This window comes from Papaver somniferum, chromosome 4 (assembly GCF_003573695.1).
Source record: "Papaver somniferum cultivar HN1 chromosome 4, ASM357369v1, whole genome shotgun sequence".
In the NCBI taxonomy this organism is placed as follows: Eukaryota; Viridiplantae; Streptophyta; class Magnoliopsida; order Ranunculales; family Papaveraceae; genus Papaver; species Papaver somniferum.
This window is the reverse complement of record NC_039361.1, coordinates 105,312,297-105,336,548: the sequence shown is the minus strand read 5'-3', so window position 1 is coordinate 105,336,548 and position 24,252 is coordinate 105,312,297. Positions and strand designations below refer to the sequence as shown.

The following is a 24,252-nucleotide window of genomic DNA, read 5'->3' as shown; positions in this document are numbered from 1 at the left end:
AATTAATGCACAAAAGATGAGTTAAATGCCAACAAAAAGGGATAAATATATACATTATTTGGCACTCATCATGAACCAAATTTTAATCAACCCCATCACTGGTGGTGATAGAAAAATGATTTTGGAGGTGTTGATGATGAAGAACAAGTGCTGCTACTGCCATGGTTGAATATGTGGTTGATTTGAAACCAGTTTTTTATTGAGGGAGAAGATGAACTCAATTTCAAGAATAAAAAGATGGGTTTTAATGGATTCAAGTTTACAACAGGCGTGGATAATTTTCACGGGTTTGCTGATGTTGTTGCTGTTGCTATTCATGGGAAGTTAGGGTTTAAAGAACAAGTGATGTTTCTGACAAAGTTATAGGTTTGAAATAATTTTGAATCTGGTGATATAGAAGTGGAATTTTGAAGAGAAACAAAGGAATTTTGGGGAGTATATGAATGTTAGGACATGGGTTTTCGAATTCAAGAAGGAAAGATGATGAATCATGGAAGAATTTGAGAGTTTGAAGATTCAGATGATTATGGTGTTTTGTGGCTGAGAATTGTAGTCAGGTCAAGTGGGTTGGATGCTGTTATTGGTATTAAGATTGAGCTGCAGTTCAGATTGGTTTTGATATTGATTGTCATGAGTTAGTCAGTTGCAGGAGATTGGTGGTAGTGCATCGAATACTAAGCAATAAATTGAATAAAGGAATGAAGTTTTGATAGAAGTGTGGTATTGCAGGTGAACATGAAGGAAAATATGAGAAGTATGGAGCTTCTTGGTTTATAATGGTGTTGAATGGACAAAACTCAAGGCATTTAGCATTTGATGCATCATAATCTTAATAACCCATTACCACCACCACCAGCACGACACCTCCAAATCCTCAACAGCAGCAACCAGCTTATGATGTTACATGTATCATGGTTTATGTTATTGAGATGTGTAATCTATTAAATTTGAGGATTTTCAAGGTTTAGGTGAGAAAAAAGACAATTTTTTCGATGGGTTTTTCATATGGAGCAAGATCTCTGTTTTAATTCTGTAGTTTTTAGGTTGCTATTGTCACAAATGGATTTAATTGAAGCTAAACATGATTATTGTTCGCTCGAAGCTATATTTGGCATGGTTTTATTGTACTTAGCTCGTTGGAAGGTGAAGCAAAGATGTATTCAGCAGGGTTTATTGTGTTTAGAATGGTAGTGAGGGTTTTAAATTGATTAAATACTACATAAAAATTGAATTGTGCAACCTTGCTAGTTTTCTCATTCATGGTTTTTGTGAACACAAAGATCTGGTATCATCTGAGTATTCACAAATAATGCGCGCAGACTCATGACAATACAGTAAATAAGCTGCGCCTGAGGGGAATGGATAGGTTATGTCGAATCCTTGACTCAGAGTTCTAATACTCTTCATCGTCTCATCAACTACAACCATTGTTCTTGGCTCATACAATAAGATAAATAGTGGATGAAATATAAAATGTACGAACATGATATACCATAAGTATCGAATTGAACATATAAAGTATAAATGCATGAATGTAGATGAAACAATTAACTTATATGATTCATCACTCAGATCTCTGTCTACGGGATTGGGTTTTTCATTATATGTATGAAGGTTACAGAAATAGTCGAATGACTTTGAGACCAATATAAGCCTGCGTAGCAGGAGGAACTTCACTTACACTTTCTATATCTCTCTGTCTCTCTCCTATTCTCCTCTCAATGTTTTTTGGCCCCCTCTTCACTTGGGAGAGATGGGTATTTATAGGGAGGTTACATGGGGTCCACTTCTGAAGACCGTTATAATCTTATCCTCTTGTGTTTTGTGCGACTCACGCAGAGGTCTTCGTGTTCTCGGCTGCATCTGCGTGTTCTGTCTGGATACGCAGTATTATCTGCGCTTCCAATACAGGCTGACTGACACGTATGCTGTTTGAGGGTATTTAATGCGGGTAGTTGAGATGTCTGTCCGCGGTAGACATCTATCCTCTGCCCCTGTCTTGTCTGCGTCAGTCTGACTATCCCAAGCCGTAGATCTTAGATCTTTCTGGGGATAGGATAAAGTGACTCTTGGGTTATCCTCCAGTGCTTCGCAGTGTTCTAGTGTTTCTGTCTCCTCGATACTCTACCGTTGGATCTGGTGGGTGGCGACGCTATCTTGACAAGGCGTGTCTCTTGGCTGTCCACGTGTGATATCATATCTTGATGCTCTCAGCCGCATGTTCTCCACGTGTGTCTTTGTGGACACGTGGCGGAAGATGAAATGTGTACCTACAATTTGCCCCTTTTCATCCTACTGGGCGGTTAGTCGAAGTGGGAAGAAAAAACGTGTTACTCTCTTCATCTTCTCTTTATTATTTTCCTAGATTTTAGGGCACGTTCCCCACTATTTGCAATAAATTCTTCTTGGGTAGTGGGGCGGTTTTATTTCTCTTGTATATATATATGAGAAGGAATATGAAAATTCTATAGTAATAAATTTCATTCCTTCTCTTTCCTCAGAACTTTTATTTTTTGTTCTCTGCTTTTGTTTCCTTGTTATTAATTGTTGTTGCTGCTACTGTTGTTTTTGTCTTTGTTGCTGCTGTTGTTGTTGTTCCTTAAAGCTTTCTGCTGCTGCTGTTGTTGTTCCTCGAAGCTTTTTGCTGCTTCTGTTGTTCGTCGAGGCTTTTTTCACGACCCTGATTTTTCCTTTATAGGTAAGTGGTTCTACTGTGTTTGATTATCTTTTGATGAAAAATATATCGTTTTCTGTTGTTGCTATATGTGTTTGTGATGAAGAACATATATATAGATGCGTATATGATTGCCCCTGTTCGTCATTACAAACAGTAATGATATCTTCCTTCGTGCATGCTTGCCCCTATTTGTTATTTCCCCTTTTTATTTAGGTTTTGTTCTTATTTTCCATCTGGTTCATGATTATGAAGAACTGGATGAAATTGGGTTTTTTGATTTTCGTTTTGTCTCCGCGGAAATCTGAAACTTGTTTGTGTACTACGCAGACATGGCTTACCGTCCGCGGGTTTCTTATCAAACTCCACCGCCTAGTCCGCGTATATCTCCTCCGCGTAGGGATCCTGATGTTTCTCCGCCTGGTGGAGGTTCGTCTAAATCTTCCCAAGGTGATGCCCGCGTTCATAGGGTTTCGTCTTCTTCTGGTCAGAGGCACTTAACTTCTAAGAGGGGTGAGTCGCATAGAGGGAATACGCAGAAGGGGGACCGACCAAAAGAGGCTCCTGGCTCCCGGTATGCTGTTTCTCGTCCCTTAGTTAATCCGCGTGATGATCCTAAGAGAACGCGGGATGTCCTACCTCTTCGGTCAGTGGCGCCTCCTTCCGCGTCTCATCAACATCCTATACCTCCCTCTCCATTGTCTCAAACCAAGGGGAGTTCTTCGAAAGAAGTGGTTTCGAAGACTGATGTATCTAAGGTTCATCCTAAGAGGAAAGCTTCCGAGAGAAACCCTTCGAAGGGTTCTGCGCCTAATCCTGTGGAGGAGGAAGATATTTCTCAGGAAATACGTAGCGTCGCTGTTGGGGAGAAGAAAGTGACCTTCAAACATATTGATCTGGAGGTTTTCAAGGAAAAGCATGGTATTCAGCTATTCGATGTTCGTTTTTACGCTGCTGATGATGATATTACTTATGAGATGATATCGACATATAAGTTTGATGAATTTCATCTGCTGACCACGGTGGGGGCCTTTGAAGCGGGTCTTATGTTGCCTTTTTACAAGTCTTGGGATTCTTTTTATTATGATGTGCTGGATGGTCGAGAGGGTTCTTTGAAGAACACACACTGTCGCTCTATTTCCCAACTTCATGGGAATTATCTTCGTGCACTGAGGGAGTGTTATCTTCGGAGCAAAGGAGAGAAAATGATGACTCTTTATGTTCCCAATCCTGAGGAAAGGGAGTGGTATACACCTGAGAATTTTAACAAGTCTTTCAGTGACTATGTTAACAGTAGGAATCGTAAACCGTGGAGTGTGAGTCTTCGGAATATTGCCGCTCCTCGTGGTGAGATCCGCCTTCTGAGTGAAGTAAGTGGTGCTAAGGTGAAGTACGTCCCGGGTATAGAGAATTCTACTAACAAACTGGTGTTTCCTACTCGTGAGCGGATCAAGCGTGATCATGACTATGAATGGCACGCAACTGTTATTGAGGTTGTTGGTCCCTGGGCTTGGGGGTGGGTTCCAGGTCCGCAAGGATGGCGTCCTACCGCAGATAGCCAGATACGTGCGGCTCCTCCTACTCGTTATGGGAATTTCCGTCCTTGGAATTTGTATTTTGAGGGCATGAATTTCCAATATGCCCTCGATGTTGTTGATGGAGATGACGAAGAGAGTTCCGATGCTGATCTTCAGGCGAAGAATGTTGCGGTTGTCAAGGTAAGATTTCCATATGCCTTGTTCTTTGGTTGAGGAAGTTTTAATTCTTTTCAAAGTCAGGGATTTTTATTCTTGTGCCTTGTCTTTTTAGGCGACGAAAAAGAGGAGGATAAATCCCAAGCAGTCCACCACCGCAACAATCGAGGAGGCGGAGGTTTATGAAGAAGTTAACAGTCATGTGAATGAGCTTGGAGAGGATGAAGATATGTATGATATGGAAGAGCGTACTGATACATCCACTCCAGGTCATGATAATGAAGAATTTGTTGAAGGGAATATTACCGCTGGTGGCAGCGGTATTGGTGGTGAAATTAATCCCGCAGGTTGTCATGATGCTAGTGCCGAAGCTAATCCTGCGGGTTGCAGTGATGCTGGTGATGATAACCCTGGCCTTGGTGATGAGGGTGTTGGTGGTGAAATTCCTGCTATGTCTCAGGAGTTTTCCTTTGGTCGTATTTATTCTACGGAGGATAGTTTTGACATAAACGCTGCCCTGGGATTGGCTTCTTAGTTCAACCTGCTTTCCCCAAACGATGATTGGTATGTGCTTGGTAACTCTAACAAGGCGGACGGAAAGGGCAAGGGAGTCGTGGATGCTAGTGATGTTCCATAGGGGAGCGGTGCTAGAGACCTTCCAGATTTGGATGCGGGAGTAGCCTCGAACTCTTCGGGTGCTAAATTCACGGACATGGGTAAGGCCTGGGTTGGGTCTTCTGGAGATGATTTTCCTCAGTCACTGATCCTTGAAGGTGATGATTCCATCTTAGCTTAGTTTAAAAAGAAGTACCTGATGTTCGTACCCAATCCAGCTCCTGTGGTGGAGGGTGAGAAGAAATCTGATGCCTATACCCGTAAGATGATGCAATTGTCTCCCGAGGACCAGGTTGCAGAAGCGTGGGATAAGAATCTTCAGGACTTGGAGGCTTCTCTAGTAGTCGAAGCTCCCTCGACTGTTGCTGATATGATGGCGTTGGCTGATGGGTATCAGTATGGATTTCCCCAACAGCGGATGTTAGAGGTGAGTTCTCTTATCATTTTTCCTGGTATCAATTTTTAGCGATTTTTAGAGTCAGGGTGTTCTAATATTCTGATTCGAAGATGATGAGGAGTGAGCATTTCAATCACATGTTGTACCAGTTTTTTAAGGCCAAATCCCATAAGTTGGAGGCTAAGCTTCGTCTTCGGGAAGAGGAGCTTACTGCGGCTGAGACTGTCATTGCTGATAGGGATAGATAGTCTCCTCAAGGCTAAGGAGCAACAAGGAAAGGAGGAGGAGAAGCTTCGCTTGGATATTGCTATGGCTCGTAGTGAGTTGGAGGAGGCCAAGAAGAATTCTTCGGCTGTTACAGGTTTGATTATATGTTCTCTTCCTTGTTGTTGTCCTTTACTGTAATTAGTGTTCTGTCTGAGTCTCCCTCCCCCACCCTATCTTCAGTGGGTGGAGTTTCTGAGTTAGTATGGATTCGAAAAGAGCGGTAGCGTTAGAAATCTCGCATCGCAGGGTTGGTAGAGAAGATAAAAAGCGAGGCTGATAAGTGGAATGCTCGTGCCGATGAACATAATGCTCTGGCAGAGGAGTGGCGGGTCAGACGAGTCCAAATGATTGATATGCATAACAAATATAACAATGATCGTCGTTTGTTTAATGGAACGTTGTTGTGGACGCGTGATAATCTTCGTGAATCCCGAGAACAGGTCTCATCATTGGAAGCTAAAATCAATATCTTGGAAGAAGGATTGCGTCAAGCTCGTTCTTCTCAGTCTTCTGATGTTAAAGATTACATTCAGCGTCTTGATAGGGAGAGAGATGACGCTAGGGCTGAGGCTGGTGCTCTTAACAAAGCTTTAGCTGCGTCTAGGGATGATGTGGTACGCCAAGCTGAGTCTGAGAGAAATCTTGAAGTAAATATGTATCGTCTCAACAAGGGTCTGGAGGGTTTAAACAATGAGGTCAACCATCTTCGTCACTTGGATTCAATGAAACAGGTATAATTAGATGCGAGTCAGTACGTCCTTTCAACCCTTCAAGCGGATTATAAGAAGTTGTCAGATGAGTGTGATTTTCTTGATACAGCCCGTGATGCTGTTGTTAACGAATATGAAATAGCTTCGGCGAGATTCGAAGGTATATGCTTATATTATCGAGTGTGATTCTGTAATTTCCTGGACCTAACCATCTGCATTTTTCTTTTCCTTGCAGAGCTCCAGGGACAGCTTCGTACTGCAAATGAAGAGCTTGCGGAGGCTCAATCTCAATTAGGGCATCAGGAAAGTCATATTAATTATCATAAAGGTTTAGCTACAGCAAGGGACGAGGCTTCCCAAGCCGCTTCGAAGGAAGTGAGTCGCCTTTCCTCGTTGTTGTCAAAGGATGAGATGATGAATACTGTTATTGTGTACAAGGCTCGGTGTCAACTAGTGGAAGAGACTAACAAAATTCTGGATAGCATCGAGTATGATCTTAAGACCGAGCATGGACTTATCAAGAGCTATCTGCGCCGTGAGAAACCCCCGCCCCCTACATTTGGTTCTTCAGGGCCTTCCTCGGGTGGGAGCGTACCTTCAACGCAGAAGGGGAAGATTGCTAAACCTGCTGGTGGGGTTGAACCATCCAAGTAGATTTTTGTAGAGAGTTGATCTTTGTTGATTATGAGGCTTCCTGAGATTCCTTTCGTATTTTCTTGTTTCCGCGTATCATTGCCAAGCCTGTAATCAACTTTTAATGAATTGATCATTGTTTTAACTTTTAATGAATTGATCATTTTTTTTTTAAATATTGTTATGGTTAATTTGGAATATAACTGAATGTAATCAGGGATAGCGAAGTGTTTGAGTGCGAACCCGAAGATATGTGTATCTTCGTGAACGTCTTAAGACCTGTTACCCCGCTGGCTAATCCTGGGCCAGAGGATTCCCAGATGGTGGGGGTCGTGGCAGCGTTCTAGGATATGAGTTGTTTGGAATGTACGTTCATTCCGTCAACCCGCGCCATAAGATTGGTTGGGTATCTCTTTATGCTGGATGCCTTCCCCATGGTCCTACACTTATAGACGCTGATAGGGGAGTCCCGAGAGATTGTAGGTGACTACTTTCCCCAAGTAAAATAGAACAATAATTAACACCAGTGTTTACTGGTTCGAAAGCAGAGTTTCTACGTCCACGGGTGAAAGAGGGTTAAAGTGTCTATTTAGTTTGTTGAGTTACATTTAGAAGAATTCTATTGATGGAACCTCTGAGGTAGTAAATAGTAAAAAACAGGAGGATGAAGTATTGACGCGGAGGCTGTATTTACAGGTGTAGGGTTCTCGTGAGGTGTTATATTTACACGCAGTCGTCTTGTTACTATGTTGCTCCATGTATTGTGAATATTTTTTGCCAAAAGTTTGCTTGATTGATAGGTTGAGGTTTGCTATTCCTCTCTCAAAGATAGAAACATGTCGATCGCAAGCGTCGTTTTATTCTTATGGCGCTCTTCACGCAGATGCAGGTCTGTGTTGCCCTCTACGGGTAGTATGGCTTGAGATATTTTGCATTCCATGGGTGTTTGAGGATCTCCACTTTTAGGTTGCGCAGATAATAAGACCCATTTCCTGCAACATCATGTATGACGAAGGGTCCCCCCCCCCCCATGTTGGTGCTAATTTGCCCCACTTATTTTCTCGTTGGTATTGGGGAATGGTCCTCAGCACATACTGCCCTTCTACGAAATTTCTAAGATTAACCCTCTTATTATACTCCCTTGCTAGTTTCCTTTGATAGTTTTCCATTTTTTGTAGTGCTGCCTCCCTCCTCTCTTCTAGATCATCCAACCTTTCCAACATCATGTCCGCTGTGAGGTTATTCTCCCATGCTTCAGTATTCGTAGTTGGCATGATTATTTCTGTTGGGATAATAGGTTCAGATCCATAGTTGAGTAAGAATGGGGATTCTCCCGTGGCTGATCTTCGAGTTGTCCTATAAGCCCACAAGACGTTGTATAGTTGCTCACACCAACGCTTCTTGTATTCGTCCAACTGCTTTTTGAGGATGAGTGCGAGGGTTTTGTTTGTGGCTTCTGCCTGACCATTGCTTTGAGGGTAAATTGGTGTTGACTTGTTCTTTCGAATTTTGAAAGTATCGAAGAGTAAGTCGATGTTTTTTCCCTGGAATTGCTTGCATTGTCAGATACAATCTCAGCTGGTATGCCAAACCTGCAAATGATGTTTTGAAAAATGAATGTGAAGACATCTGCGTCTCGAATCCTTTCCAAGGCTTTAGCCTCTACCCATTTGCTGAAATAGTCCGTGGCCACTATCAAGAATGTTCTCTTCCCTGATCCTTCGATTAGGGGACCCACGATGTCTAAGCCCAATTTTTAGAATGGCCAAGGGATGTCTACCGGGTTCAACATTGTTGCGGGTGCGTGGATTTTTTTGGTGAAACGCTGGCATTCTTCACATCTTCGTGACATTCTTGCAGCGTCTCGTATCATTATCGGCCAGTAATATCCTTGAGTTTTCGCCTTATCTGCTAGGGATCTCATTCCGCTGTGATTGCCTGCATCGCCGCGGTGTATGTCTTTCAAAATCAAATGTCCTTCGGATCTGGATAGGCAACGTAATAATGGTCCGAGAAAAGATTTTTTGTACAAAATTTCTTTTCTCAGATCATATCTTCCTGCCTTTGACTGTATTTTTCTGGCTTGCTTTAGATCCGAGGGTAGTATTCTTTATTTTAGGAAAAGATGAATCTCAGATCTCCAATCTTCTTCTTTGCTGAAGTCTTCATCTTGATCTGCCTTATCCATGATGTCGTCTTATTAGAAATCAACCGCGATGAATTCTCCCACGTCATCATCTGCAATATCTTCTTCTGCGTGGTTCCTCTGCTGTGCAGCGCAGAGTTCTTGAGTATCAATTGAAGGCTCGTAAATCCTGGTTACTTTGATTGCTTTGACGTCCTCGTTTCTGAGCATCGATGATATATAGGCCAGGGAATCCGCGTGCCTGAGTTCCTTCCTTTCCAGGTGTCGGAATTTGATGTTTGGGATTTGTGATGCCAGTGTTTGCATCAATTCCATGTATGCTGACAATGTTCTGTCATAAACATTATATTGCAACTCTATTTGTCGAATGACCAGCTGTGAATCGCTTGTCAGACGCACGTCAGTTATGCTCATTTCTATTATCAACTGAAGGGCATACACCACTGCTTCATATTCAACTATGTTGTTGGTATGCCCCTTGAATTCTAACCTGAAAGCATGTATGATCCTGTCTCCTGTTGGGGTGGTGATTACGATGCCTATCCCCGCCCCTTCTTTATTTTTCGACCCATCTACGAAGACTTCCCATTGCCTAGGATTTTTTGGTTCCAAGATGTCTATAGGGTCTTTACCTTCGTCCATTTCTGGTAGTCCTGCTGCCTTTCGTCCTTCGATGATGACTTCTTCCCAGTTATCCAATGGTAAGTCTGCTAGGAAATATGCTAATACTTGTGACTTCTGAGAGTGTTGTAGCTCATGGATGATATTGAATTGATCTAGGTGAGTATTCCATTTTGCAATTCTTCCTACTTTTCCTGCGTTTTTAAGGACTGCTTCTAGCGGAGCTTTGCATGGGACGCGGACGTAGTGAGTCAAAAAGTAAGTTCTGAGTTTCAGAGTTTCCCATACTAATGCCAAGATGAGCTGCTCGATCTTCGTGTAGTTCATTTATGCTGCGTTCAGAGTCTTGCTGATGAAATAGATGGGCTGCTCTATCTTCGTGTTGGTTTTAACCAATAATGCGCTGATTGCATCTTCTGTTGCTGCTATGTATAGTGCCAACACTTCATCAGGGTCTGGTTTTTGTAATATAGGGATCTCATCCAGGTATTCTTTGATATTTCGAAAAGCTTCCTCGCACTCTGTCATCCATTCAAATTTGCTTCCTTTTTTGAGAATGTTAAAAAAGTGCTTACATCTATCCGAGGACCTGGATATGAACCTCCCCAGCGCAGCCAGCGAACCATTGAGTTTATGAACCTCTTTTAAATTCTTTGGGGATGGCATTCTTACGATGGCTTCAATTTTAGTGGGATCGACTTCAATGCCCCTCTTCGTCACCAAATATCCGAGGAACTTTCCGGAAGTGACACCAAAAGTGCACTTCTCTGGATTTACCTTCATGTTGTGCACTCTCATTGCTTGGAAATCATCTTTTAGGTCTTGGTGATGATCTTTGCGCAGCTTGCTTTTAACGAGCATATCATCCACATGTGCTTCCAACGTACTTCCAATCCATGGTTTGAAAATTGCATCCACCATTCTTTGGTAGATTGCACCTGCATTTCATAGTCCAAAGGGCATTCTTACATATCAATAGAGGCCGTGTGGTGTATAGAATGTTGTATGTTGATGATCTTCTTCTGCTAGGAATAATTGATTGTATTCATAGTATCCATCCATGAATGACATTTCTTCATATGCTTCAACTGCCTCGACAAGTTGGTCAATGCTTGGCAGTGTATAGCTATCTTTAGGGAAAGCCTTATTGAGGTTGGTGAAGTCGATGCATATCCTTACTCCGCCATTTTTCTTCGATACGATGACCATGTTAGAGATCCATGTTGGGTACTTAACTTCTTTGATAAATCCTGCATCCATTAGTTTGCGGAGTTCCACTTCAACTGCTCGATGGTATTCTGGAGCTACTTTGCGCACCTTCTGCCTAAAAGGGGGGGTACCTGGTTTTATTCAAAGTTCGTGATGAACTAACTTTGGGTCAATTACCGGCATGTCCCCCAATTTCCAAGAAAAGATGTCCGCGTATTCCTTTAGAAGTATGATTAGCGCGGCTTCTCTTTCTTCATACATCAAGGTGACTATTCTGATAATCTTCGGGTTTCCCTCAATACCTATGTTGACTTCTTTAGCTGCTTCGACAGGTGTAAACGTGGGTTTTGGTTCCCCCAAGAGAGGAACATTCTTTGATTGCTATTTGGTGGGATCTCCGTCTTCTTTTATCGCAGAGGTGCTGGCTTCTGCGCTGCCAGTGGTGCTTACGTTCAGAAGGCTTTTTCCGGAGATTTCTTCCAGATATGTATCTACAGTTATTTCCTTATTTTTGTCTCTTCGGGACTGGTGCTTTTCTTCCCGCTCATTATTGATCTGATTCTGTAAGGTCTGACATTCCCGCGCAGTTACTTGGTCTCCTTTAATTTCCATGACTCCCTGGGGTGTTGGGAATCTGAGATATTGATGGTAGGTTGCTGCTACTCCCTTGAGCTTGTGAACCCATCTTCTTCCGATGATGGCGTTGTAAGGTGAAGGTGCATCTACGACGCTGAATCGAGTGTCCACTTTCATGGGCCCTGCGTCTACTTGTAAGACAATGTCCCCTAGAGGCTTTGTAGCTGCGCCGTTGAATCCGCAGATGGTGTAGTAAGATGACAGCAGTTGCTCGTCGTTGAGTTCCATACGTTTGAACGTGTCATAGAACAGGACGTTGACTGAGCTTCCTCCATCGATGAGAATTTTCTTGACATTTCACCCTGCTATTGGGAGTGTGAGGACTAGAGGATCATTATGGTCTTCCATGTCTTCTTCCACATCGTCTGCATCGAAAGTCATGGGCGCGTCCATCCATTGTTCGTGCTCGTTTACCTCTTTCCCATCGATCTTATAAAGCTCAGAATAATCTTCGAATTGTTTTCTCAATCTCTTCCCAATCTGGGCGGTTAGGGATGGTCCTTGAATCTCTGAACATGAAATCGTGTTGAGGGTGTGGTTGCCTTCGAATTGAACATGCTTTCCTCTCTTGGTTCTATCTTCGTTATCAATCTTCCGTATATATTTCTTCAGGTCTCCTGCGTCGATTAGTTTTTGAATCATTATCTTGAGATTTTTGCACTTTTCTGTTTGATGACCGTTGAAACAGTGGTATTCACAGTATTCCTTGGATTTTTCTGATCTAGGAGGCTGCTTTCCCTTGGACCATGGCCAATCGAATTTCTCCCTCCCTTTGATCTCTCTCAGGATGCACGAATAACTGGTATTCAGCCTTGTATAGGTTTGATCTTCAAATTTTCGATCACCTCTTCGTCTATCATCCCTTCGTTCTTTCCTTTCTTCGTTGGGACGTTCTTATGTGATTCCTCTTGTGGACCCGCTGGCTTGATCCACGGAATTTGTGCGTGTGGTACGTTGAGTATGCGCTCTGGGATTTTCACGCTGAATTTCTTCTAACCTTGCATGCTTTTCTATGATTATCCGGAGATCTCCTTCGGTGGTAGGGATGGTTCCGTGGATCTCGACAAATAAAGGACTCATCCTGTCCATCCCCCATTTGTAGCAGTTGATACTAACCACGGGATCTACGTTGCCAATAGCTTGGAAAATCTTGTGCCATCTATTAGTATATTCTCTGATGGTCTATTTGTATTTCATCTCCAGCGAGAATAGTTTGTCCATGCCGGTATTGACAACCTTGTTGTACATGTATGTTGCTAGAAATTTTTCTGTGAGTTGGTCGTAGGAGTCGATGGAGTTTGATGGCAAGTTATCAAACCATGACAATGCAGACCCTTTTAAACTTGATGGGAAGTATCTGCACAGTATGGAGTCTTCGTTATCCCAACGGGCCATCATTCGATTATAATATCGAAGATGAGCCGCAGGATCAGTTGATCCGTCAAAGCAATCGAAAGCAGGAACCGAACACTTCTGCGGTATGGAAGCCCTGGCCAAGTGTGGTGTCAGCGGGTAGTGTTTGCTTCCTTCATCACTTGCTCTAGCCTTCCGCCTCCCTGCCTAGTCTTTAGCTCCTTGATTTCTGCCAGCATCTCAGCACGCAGACTTTCCATTGCGATCTGGTGTTCCTCATGAATGGTAGATTTTGCTCATGGGAAGGTGGTACCGTCGTAGTAGTCCGAGTTCTCGGGATTGTAATCAGGGTCTGATCTTTGGCTGCTCCTTGCTCCTCTTCGATTCAATGGAAGTGGGTTGTTTGCGATCACCATTCTTCTATCTTGATTAGGTGCTACAGCCTTGGAGTTGGCTTCTTCGCGTTGGTTTTCTACCTATGCGCTATGAATGATTCTTTCCTTTAGTGTCTGGTTCTCTTGTGCTAATATCGCCACAACATCTGCGTATGCCTTCTGGTTCTTCCTTAATTCTGTCAGCTCGGCCATCATCTGAGCGGAATGATTTGACCCTTGATTTGGTGTTCCTGCCCGCAATTGCTCATCAGTGGCTATGGTTTGTTCCTCATCCACGATCTGTATTAGTGGTTCTGGTGGGTATAACTGTGCACCTTGGGACCTCGACGGTTGTTGTGAGGGTTGGCCTGCTATTAGAAGCGGTTGCTTGGCTGGAAAGGGTATGTTCTGTTCGTTGGTTAATGGCATCCCATAGAGGGGTTGTTGTATTCCTGACTCTGTCACGACTTCCTGATGTTCCTGTAGTTGAGCATTGGTTACTCTGGGAGCTCCAACTTTGGATCCGCCAGCTCTTGAAGCTCCTGCTTTGGCTTCCGCGGCATTTACTGCGTTTGCTGCGATGATGTTGGCATTGATGGGGGCCATGCTTTCTGCATTATCCTGCGCCCTATCCGTTTCCTTTAGCTTTTCAGCTCTCTGCTTACTCCTAGTTACCACTGGGGTTGTCCTTGGCATCTCTTTTGAAGGAGCTTTAGCCTTCCCGACATCTTTGCTTCTCTCCATCTTTTAATATTTTCCTGATCTAATACTCTTCCTCGTCTCATCAACTACAACCATTGTTCTTGGCTCATACAATAAGATAAATAGTGGATGAAATATAAAATGTACGAACATGATATACCATAGTATCGAATTGAACATATAAAGTATAAATGCATGAATATAGATGAAACGATTAACTTATATGATTCATCACTCAGATCTCTGTCTACGGGATTGGGTTTTTCATTATATGTATGAAGGTTACAGAAATAGTCGAATGACTTTGAGACCAATATAAGCCTGCGTAGCAGGATGAACTTCACTTACACTTTCTCTATCTCTCTGTCTCTCTCCTATTCTTCTCTCAATGTTTTTCGGCCCCCTCTTCACTTGGGAGAGAGGGGTATTTATAGGGAGGTTACGTGGGGTCCACTTCTGAAGCCCGTTATAACCTTATCCTCTTGTGTTTTGTGCCACTCACGCAGAGGTCTTCGTGTTCTCGGCTGCATCTGCGTGTTCTGTCTGGATACGCAGTATTATCTGCGCTTCCAATACAGGCTGACTGACATGTATGCTGTTTGAGGGTATTTAATGCGGGTAGTTGAGATGTCTGTCCGCGGTAGACAGCTGTCCTCTGCCCCTGTCTTGTCTGCGTCAGTCTGACTATCCCCAGCCGTAGATCTTAGATCTTTCTGGGGATATGATAAAGTGACTCTTGGGTTATCCTCCAGTGCTTCGCAGTGTTCTAGTGTTTCTGTCTCCTCGATCCTCTACCGTTGGATCTGGTGGGTGGTAACACTATCTTGACAAGGCGCGTCTCTTGGCTGTCCACGTGTGATATCATATCTTGATGCTCTCAGCCGCATTTCCTCCACGTGTGTCTTTGTGGACACGTGGCGGAAGATGAAATGTGTACCTACAATTTTATAGTGTTGAGCTTGTTGGAGGTTGAGGCAAAGATATGTTCAGCATGGTTTTTATTGTGTTTAGCTTCTTGGAGGGTGGTGAAGCTTAAGGGTCTATGAATAGCGTTTCAAATTGATTAAATTCTTGATAAAGACTGAAGTATGCAACCTTTTTTATTCTTCATAAATGAAGCTAATTTTCTATGTCCTAAATGCATGTACATGAGGTGCTCTATGAGAGTTTTGATTTCAAACATAGAAATCAATTTGTGTATTTTGCTCTTCGCATGAAAAGTTCAATTGCTGTGCATAAAGATTGAACTTGCTTCCTTTTACAAGCGTGCTAGACTTTTGCTTTATGATCGGTTAGTTTCCTCAATTTCTTTTCGGTATTGTCACATAGGTCCTGTTGCCGAAGACATGTTTCAATGGAAAGCAACAATAATGGGTCCCCCAGACAGTCCTTACGCAGGAGGAGTCTTTTTAGATACTATTCATTTTCCTCTAGATTATCCATTTAAGCCATCAAAGGTAACTCTTCTAAATAACATTGTGTAATATTGATTTATTTCCCTATGCAAAAGGACTTTTCTTGTCTTAAAATTTTAAACGTCTCCGTGTCTTAGTAAAAATTGAATTGTTACTGTTATATTACATGTTCATGACCAGTATTAGTGATGTATGGAAGTAAGCCACAGCAGAGTTGATTCTTTACTTGTTCATATCTGTTACTGAAGGCACCAAAATGGTTTACCCTGTAATGATTAAGGTGTAGATTAAAGTTATAATTGTAATCAAGACTTGTTGTTTAACTTATGTCTGTTCTTGCAGGTTGTCTTCAGGACAAAGGTATTCCACCCTAATATCAACAACAATGGGAGCATCGGTCTTGACATCTTGATGAGGAAGACATGATGTTGCACATGGATTTTGAGCCACAGATTCGGAAAATTGTTAATGAGATACCTCCTCGCCGCCAGACGCTGATGTACACTGCAACTTGGCCCAAGGAAGTGCGTAAAATTGCTACCGATTTACTAGTTAAGCCTGTTCAGGTTAACATTTGGAATACTGATGAGCTTGCTGCAAACAAGTCCATCACTCAGGTGAGAAAGAATTTTTCTATCACTTGAAAAATGGTTCTTTAGCAGGGTTTGATTTATGTTATGTCCATTATATGCTTGGTCATGTAAAACAAAAATCTATTATTTTCTTTTCTTTTGTTGCGCAACACACTTTCATACAAGGTGATTTGAAGTTAGCTAGGTAATGCAATTGGACTGGCTGGTTAACTTGAATAAATGTAAATGTGTTACACTGACAACTTAATGTGAATGTGAAATACTTTCGGCCATTCGGTTTCAACTATAAATTTTTTTTTTTCAAAATAGTTTTATGCACACAACTTCTAATAAGAGTTGTGTTCCATATTTCAACTACACAAACCAGTGGTTGTGAAAGATGTCTACACAAAGTAGGTGTTGTCCAAGATAGTTATACAACTCTAACAAGTATAGTGCAAATCTTATTCATAATACTAATAAGAGTTGTTACATATTTCTAAGATACACATCCTAGGTTGTCCAAGATAGTCCTGCAACTTTAACAAGTGTTGTGTTACATATTTATACGATACACATCCTTTGTTTCTAAGATAGTCCTACAATTTTAGTTGTGTTACATATTTGTACGATACGCATCCTTTGTTGTCCAAGATAGTCCTACAACTTCAACAAGAGTTGTTTTAGGCTTTCAAAGTAACTCTGAAATATATTAACAACCTAGGAAAAATATTGCCGAAACAAGAACCACATCACCCTTTATAACTCTAAATCAAACATTGTAGAAAAGCTTGGACTTTCTACAACTCCCTCCCTACACAATGTATGAAATGGAGTTGTCGTAGGAGTAACACAACTCTAAAATGTAGTCGTCAATGTTGATTTTTTCCGTAGGGGTACTACACCGGTGTCTGTTGGAAAAACGATGTTTCTGTTCAGTTTTCTAACCGTCATTAGAAATCCTAAATCAGAAAAGTTTCTACGAGATGATCACCGAAACTCTGTATAGCGCCTACAACTTTATGGTTTGTTGAACATAATCAACAAGAGTTGTAGTGGAAATTATTGTCCACTTAAATACTGGATCCAAATAGTAAAAATCCTCAGCAGGCATTGTTATTGGTACTTTAGAGAGGTAAAAGATTAAAAGTATTTGGTAGACGCCTTCTTTAATCGGTTGCTTGTTAGAATCTCTCTCTGCAGCTTGTGGAGCCTAATTTAATACAGAAAAAACGAATGTCGAAACCGTAACAACCAAATCGTGAGGTGAAATCCTGTGGACCGTTGCAGGAATCTATGTGGACCGGATCCAAGAAGATTGTATGGACCCATATTTCAGCATTTGGTTTCCTTTGTATGCGGGACGGTAATTACGACCCGGCGGTTAGCCTTACGTCCATGCTTTGGAGTACCATCCAATATATAATGCCAATGTGCCACTACTAGCTTCTTTAGCCAATTCGTGAGCTACACTATTTGTTTCTCTATGAATATGAGAAACTGACCACTTATTAAAAACTTTAAGAAGTTCAAGACAATCTCTTATAATAGAATTAGAATATACCATTCCTTTCCTGTTAAAGCGTTAATCACATTTAAACTATTTCCTTTCAACTGTAAGTTTGGAATCTGCTTCATCCTAACCAGCAATATAACTTAATACGCCGTCTACGAATCTACTTGTTGTCCATCTTCCGCTACTGTTGGAATGCGCCATGCTCCGCGGAATTCACCTGCATCATTAATTAATAACTATTAATTCAGAATCCGTACATTTAGTTTCCTTATAAAAAGATGCATCGAGATTTATTTCGATTTCCTTAAAATTATTTGGCATCTTTTAACTTGAAAAATATTATCTGGCATTTTACTTGCTATATTAGTGGATTACCGGATCTTATATATATATAACCTGGATCATAAATAGTACCAATAAAATTCGTGCAGAAAGTACCCACATAAATGTTGAATGGATCGAAAATGCCAAGTATAACCAAACCGGTAGATATAATAAGACCGAAAATAATTCTCCGACTGGTGTCAAGAGCAACTCGGGAAACGTTCACTAAAATGGTTAGAATATGTTTTTAGGTGTTTGTTTTCGTTTGCGATTAAAGCCTCCACAATGGACGAGTAAAAAATGGACTAAATCATATTTAGTCGAAATTCCAATCACAATGGGTTGGAGTAAAACTAAATTTGGTCGAATTTTTCAAAGTTCCGGAGTATATTTGGACTAAGAGCTGGAGGAAAACCAAACATTAAAAGTGCGTCTGATAATAGGCATAAATACTATCTATCTTTTGACGCGAGGTGTACGTTGAACGTAAGGTTAATGTCCATTCCATGGTCAGGTGTTCATTAAAAATCCGTTTCATATGAGACCCAAATTTAATATTCGCTCCATAATCCCGTCAGACGTAACATAAAGATGCGTCTCATCCGGCGCAACTTAAAGATGCTCCCGTCGTTCAGTCAGTTTCTCGCGAACATTAAAATTACGCCAGACTATACTTTGCTCCACCGTCATTGTGATTAAACACCCCAAACCCAATCTTTTTTAGTTTTGGTTTTAGTTTTTAGTGTGATCGGATGATTGCGGCCGCTCTTAAAGGCCAAAAAGCCAATTATATTATTGATTCATTTTATTTTTGTAGATTCCATGTATTGTACTACCGCGTTCAATTAACTAACAAAAACAATCATTTGGGGTGAGAATAGAAATTTCCAAAATCCATCTCCCAAAAGTGCGGACACAAAATCTAGTGGGTTCCCGTATAAAAGAATAACATGAGACCCACTCCCCACCGAGTTCTGCAATTTACCAACGTAGATCTGATTATTCGAGCCATAAGGGAACAAATGAGTGAGGAGAGAATTGTAAATTCCAAGAAGAGAAAGCATGTTTTGTAATATTGTTTCGTTTTCTTAGCAAAAACGAAATGTCAGCAGCTGTGCTCTCTCTAAATCTTGTGGGTCCCATTTGAAACAGAAAAAGCGAATGTTGCATCCGTAACAACCGAATTGTGCGATGAAATCCTGTGGGACCCTTGCAAGGACATTTTCTGACCGGATTCCAAATATTATTGAAAGGCGATTTATAAAAGTTTTGGCGTCTCATCATTACTACAATACTACATTTAGAGGAGGCAAACAAAGGACCTGAAATTGAAACACCAGCAGATAGAAAATGAAATCTTAGAGGAAGGGAAACCTAGAGAGAGAGTTAAGTAGATTCAGGGTTCATAAGAGAGGTGTTTACTTGAGAGAGAGCACATTTTCATTTCCACCTTCTCGATCCATCATGAATTCTACTACTAGTGTTGGAGAGAGTGGACAAATGATTATAGATATGTTCGATTCTGTGAATTCATTTTTTGAAACTTTTGGTTTTGTTGGTTCATCGTTTTATCATGAAACTTCTCTTCCTCTTCTTCTGGCCACCATACTACAGTGGTTCAGTCCACATTTGTTGGTGGTAAGAAGCAATATCTCACTCTAATTCATTTAAGAAACTGGATTATTATTTATTGTTGAGTAAAATGTTCTTAATTAGTTAGATCTATGATCTGCTATTCATATAGATCATCATCGAGTATCTGTTGGTTGAGATACTTCTTAATTGTGAATGGTTAACTTAATTATTACTTGATGCTGAGTAAATTGTTCTTAATTAGATCTGCTATATATTCATATAAATCATCATTAAGTAACTTTATTTTGAGTAATTCTTTTTATTGTTTGCATTGTACATACAGGTTTCTGTGTTGGCTCTTTGGTTACTTAATATCAAGATTTTTACAAGGTTTGAGGTTAATTACATTTGGACTTTAAACCTTGGAGCGGATCATCAACAGTTTGTGAAAAGGGTAGAAATTTTACTGAAATCTATCTTTACATACTAGATTATCATGTTTGTGGGGAATGACGATTATTCGACTTGTTAGCTTAATTTGATTCCTAATAAACAGTGTTTGATGGGGATGGTTGTGCTGCTAGTTGCATGTCTCGTTGCATTCGGATTGTTCTCTCCATCTACTGATGCTATTGCCATCCCGGTAAAAAATTTAGAGTATATGGTGGTGCTATGTAACGTGTTGTGTCTCTATATTATAACTAAGCATAACTTTCGTTTTTGAATTTCGTACTAGATGGTGATATACCCATTTGGCACCCTTGCTCTGCTTAGTCTGCTAGCATGCATACGTGAGGGGGATGGTTTAAGGGGGTTGGCCGCGGCATTGGGACATTTGGTGTCTACGGTAAATATCTTTGGTGTAATTTGGCTTTTTGAATATTGGCTTTTAATGATGTTGGTTTATGGCTAGCTTGTCCCCATTGTAATTTTTCAATGTACTGATCACGAATTTTCCCATCATTTTTAGGATCCACCTGGATTTGCAGATGCTTTTTTGGTGGATATATTCACATCCATGGCAAAGGTGTGGGAGTAAGACTATGTAGTAGTAAATAACTCTTGGATGAATGTAATCAAATTTCTTCAAACTCTAAATAAATATGTATATTTGTAGGTTTTTTCAGATTTCCTATGCTTGGTCGTTCAATGGATGGTGTATATTTCGGCAAATCAGCAGGTATTTTACTAAACTAGCTATACAAAAAATTTACTTTTACTTGAAGTGTAGTTTGTGGGCTCTGGGTTATGGGAAATTGGGTTGAAAATGATCTGTTTAAAGCCCAACTACCTTTTATGCCGTGTCATATCTATACTATAATGGGAGAGGACTCAGCCACACCAGTGCATATTTGCCGGCCTCCTGTCACTAATAGAAACTACAACTGTTGTCAAATTTCACAGTTCTTCTCCAGGACATTGTACGATGATCCCACTTGTGGAAATCATGTAATTGCCGTCAACATTGCTATGATGTCTCCGTTCGTGTTTCGCTTCTATCAATGTCTTAGACTTCGTCAGTTACGGAATGGTAGAATTTCAATATATCATCTATATTTACTGCTTCATAATTATGCATATCCTGTATAAGTTTACCAACTGATTAATTTCTTGTTTACACTCTTCTTTTCTAGCTCTCAAGTATTTGTGCTCCATAGCAATTTACATTCTATCTATCGTAGAGAGCTTATATGGTGGGATATGGTGGAAGACCATATTGATAGTTGTTTACAGTGGTAGCTCCGGATACTCTTTCTATTGGGATATCTTCGAAGACTGGGACCTATGGAAGAGGTTTGCCCACATTTTATTACAATTTTAGTTCGATGGTTCGTATTTATGTGATCATCTTATAATTTTTATTACGTGCTTGAATTCCAGGGCCGGGAACTTAAACCTTCGTCCAACTGGAAGAGGGAAATGGGTAAGTGTGTTAGGATGTTCTCTTGTAAAAAAAGATTCACTTAGTTTATTACCATCATCTAAGCATATGTCCCCATAAGTAATCCACTATATTCTCCATTTTTGCAGATTTTGTACGCGTGGCTTGTTATCAGTGACTTCTTTCTGAGGTTTAGTTGGGCTTACAAGTTCGTAAGGATATTCTCCTTCTCCCCACCACATTACTCTTCTACCGTCATGGTTTTTGCCTTGGGAGAGCTAGTGCGCCGGTGTCAGTGGGCATACTTCCGGACAGAAAAAGAGGAAATAGAGATCGACAGAGAGGACGAAGAGGATGATGCCATACCGTAGGATGCCATGTTTCCTTCACATTTTCCATTTGTTTTCTTTGTCCGAATTCTAAAGCTTTCAGTTTCCATTCCAACATTTTTTGGGTTTTTGAGTTTGTAGCTCATAGTTTTTCCACACGGGAAAGACTTATGGCAGGTTAAGTTGAATTTCGATGACCCTATACTTTCTAGTTAAATATTCTTGTTCTTGCATGGAGCTTGTTTGAGAGCGTTAAAATTATCCTCGTGTTTGGATCAACTTACTCTAAAATCTCGATCCTTTTCACGAATAACCTCACTTATATAAAAATGATGGGTCCTCTTAACTTGTATACCCGTATACATGTTAAGGTGCATTAAATTAACATTTTTTTGCATTGGAAACAAGATTTGTTTGATTTATTGCAATGAAAACAACAATTCTTTACATTGGGAACATGATTTGTTGTTTTTAGTGCAAGAATTACCAATTTCTAGTAGAATAAGACAAAAAAACACAATTTCCAATACCATTAAACAATTATTTATTAAACCTTAACATGTATACGGGTATACAAGTTAACAAAACCCAAAAATAATGAAGTGATAATGAGTTTCGTAAAATGTAGATACCATAAATATATTATGCCACGTGGCATAATATTAAAGGTGGAGCAACTTATTATGTTACAACAACACACACTACATCGTCTCTTAGGTTGCTTAGTTGTGAAGCTATCTCCATCAACATGTAGCGCACTATTAAAGGTGGGAGTGGCAAAGTACGCTACAACGGATTACACCAAAACACTATCAAGATTGCTTAACTTTTAAGCAATAGGCTATAGTAAAGGCTAGGGGTGTACATCGGGCCGGGTAGGCCAGCCCAAGCCCGATTATGGCACAGGCCCGACCGAACGGGCTTGTAGTCTTTACTACCCATTAAGTTATTGTTAATATTATAGAGTAGCGAAGTGGATCAACTCTTGTTGTTGACCCAAATTTTATGGGATCAACTCCTGTTGTTGACCCAATTTTTTATGGGATCAACTATTGTTGTTGATCCTTTCAACTCCTATTGTAGACAATATTTTTTGGATTAATATAATCATATTTGTAGTTTAAATCATGTAAATTTCTTTCAATGTTGAACTTGTGGTGCAATGGTAGCATGACTGTCTCCATGTCAGATGATGCGTGTTCGACTCACGCCAAGTTCACTCCATTTACATGGATCAACTTCTACTGTTGATCCTTTTTTTTGGATCAACTAACGTTGTTGATCCCCTAAATTGGATCAACTTCTACTGTTGGTACTATTTTTATTTGGATCAACTACTGTTGTTGATACAAAAATATCTGAACCAGTGGTGGCGGCGACGGCGGACTAGTGGTGGTGGAGGACAGGTGGTGGTGTAATGGTGGTGGTGAAGGAGTGGTGGTGGAATATTAGTGGTGGTGGCGATTGGTAGGTGGTGATTGTTGAACGGTGGTGGTAGAATTGTAGTTGAATGTTAGTGGTGGTGGTGGTGGTGGCGGTGAAGTGGTAGAGGGAGAAATTTGTTCCATTTTGAAATAAAAAAATACTATGTGGATGAGGGTATTAAGGAATCTAATTTTAAATGGATAAAATTATTAAAAAATAGGGACATATTTATTGTTGTAAAAGGACATATTTATTGGGTGTCAAAAGTAAGGACATATAAATAATGTACCCAAAATTTAATGCCCATGGCCCGTCCATACCGGTGAAACAATACAGGCCAGGCCAGGTCGGGTCGGGCAGGCCTCGGGCCCAAAAAGTAATTCAAAATTTTTAAAAGTATATAGGTTTGTCTTTTTCTCTTGATAAATGATGATATATCTGTAACTCGTTCAAATGATTGTTCAAGCAATTCATATTCATTGTTGTGAAATGTAATTCAAAATTTTCTCGAATCCCGAAAAATTGTCCAAAATTAAAATTTAAGTTCTTGAGAAATCCATCACATTAGTAGACAACTTTATTCCAGGATACCGGCAATCAGGTAGGTCGGGTAACTAAACAGGCTACCGGGCGGGCTAACAGGACGGAATCCAATATTTTAACAAAGACCCGGGTCCTCCCAATTATAATTATCGGGCAGGCCGGGCAAGCCCATGACAGGATGTCGGGAGCCCATGGGCTCCTCCGGACCGGGAGGTACATGGCAGGTCGCGGGATTCCGTGCATTTTGTACACCCCTAGTATAGGCACATGGGTGTGTCTGTTTGTCAGAGGTAGCTGAGCAGTCTGCACATCATTTAAGGCGAAGGCGTGGTCTTCAACCACGTGGGCTCAGAGAATGTGGCATCCTCTGACTAGGGACGGTATGCGGCTAACAAAGGTACAACTTGTAAGGAGGATTCACAATTCACGAGGGCACATGGAGGAAGCTAAGGTGGCATTGTCTAATTCGAGATGGTGAGCGGCCAACGAAGGTACCAGATTGACCAAGGACCATCAGATCTCAATGGAACAGAAGACATCACAGATATCGATGATGCATGTGGAGCTATAAATACCCATCCTTATCTCAAGAGAAGGTGTACTTTTGGGTTGGCTAGAATTAGGGAATAGACTCTCACTA

At 40.9% G+C, this 24,252-nt stretch overlaps 1 protein-coding gene across 1 annotated transcript; it reads left to right on the top strand.

Moving 5' to 3' along the window:
* Window positions 1-15,401: 15,401 nt before the first annotated feature.
* LOC113272933 (phosphate transporter PHO1 homolog 9-like) lies at window positions 15,402-21,686 on the top strand. The gene is made up of 12 exons (XM_026522717.1): window positions 15,402-15,488; window positions 15,789-15,806; window positions 15,899-16,063; window positions 19,777-19,887; window positions 19,990-20,076; window positions 20,170-20,280; window positions 20,404-20,460; window positions 20,551-20,613; window positions 20,838-20,964; window positions 21,068-21,227; window positions 21,315-21,357; window positions 21,465-21,686. The coding sequence occupies exons 1-12, from the start codon at window positions 15,402-15,404 to the stop codon at window positions 21,684-21,686; spliced, it is 1,251 nt and encodes a 416-aa protein (XP_026378502.1).
* The last annotated feature ends 2,566 nt before the right edge of the window (window positions 21,687-24,252 follow it).

What these genes read in the sequence shown, in the direction of transcription:
- LOC113272933 (XM_026522717.1), top strand. Translation starts at nt 15,402, where the DNA reads ATGGGTCCCCCAGACAGTCCTTACGCAGGAGGAGTCTTTTTAGATACT. An exon ending in CAAACAAGTCCATCACTCAG is followed by an intron (nt 16,064 to 19,776) that starts GTGAGAAAGAAT and finishes TTGTACATACAG; the next exon opens with GTTTCTGTGTTGGCTCTTTG. An exon ending in TATTCACATCCATGGCAAAG is followed by an intron (nt 20,461 to 20,550) that starts GTGTGGGAGTAA and finishes GTATATTTGTAG; the next exon opens with GTTTTTTCAGATTTCCTATG.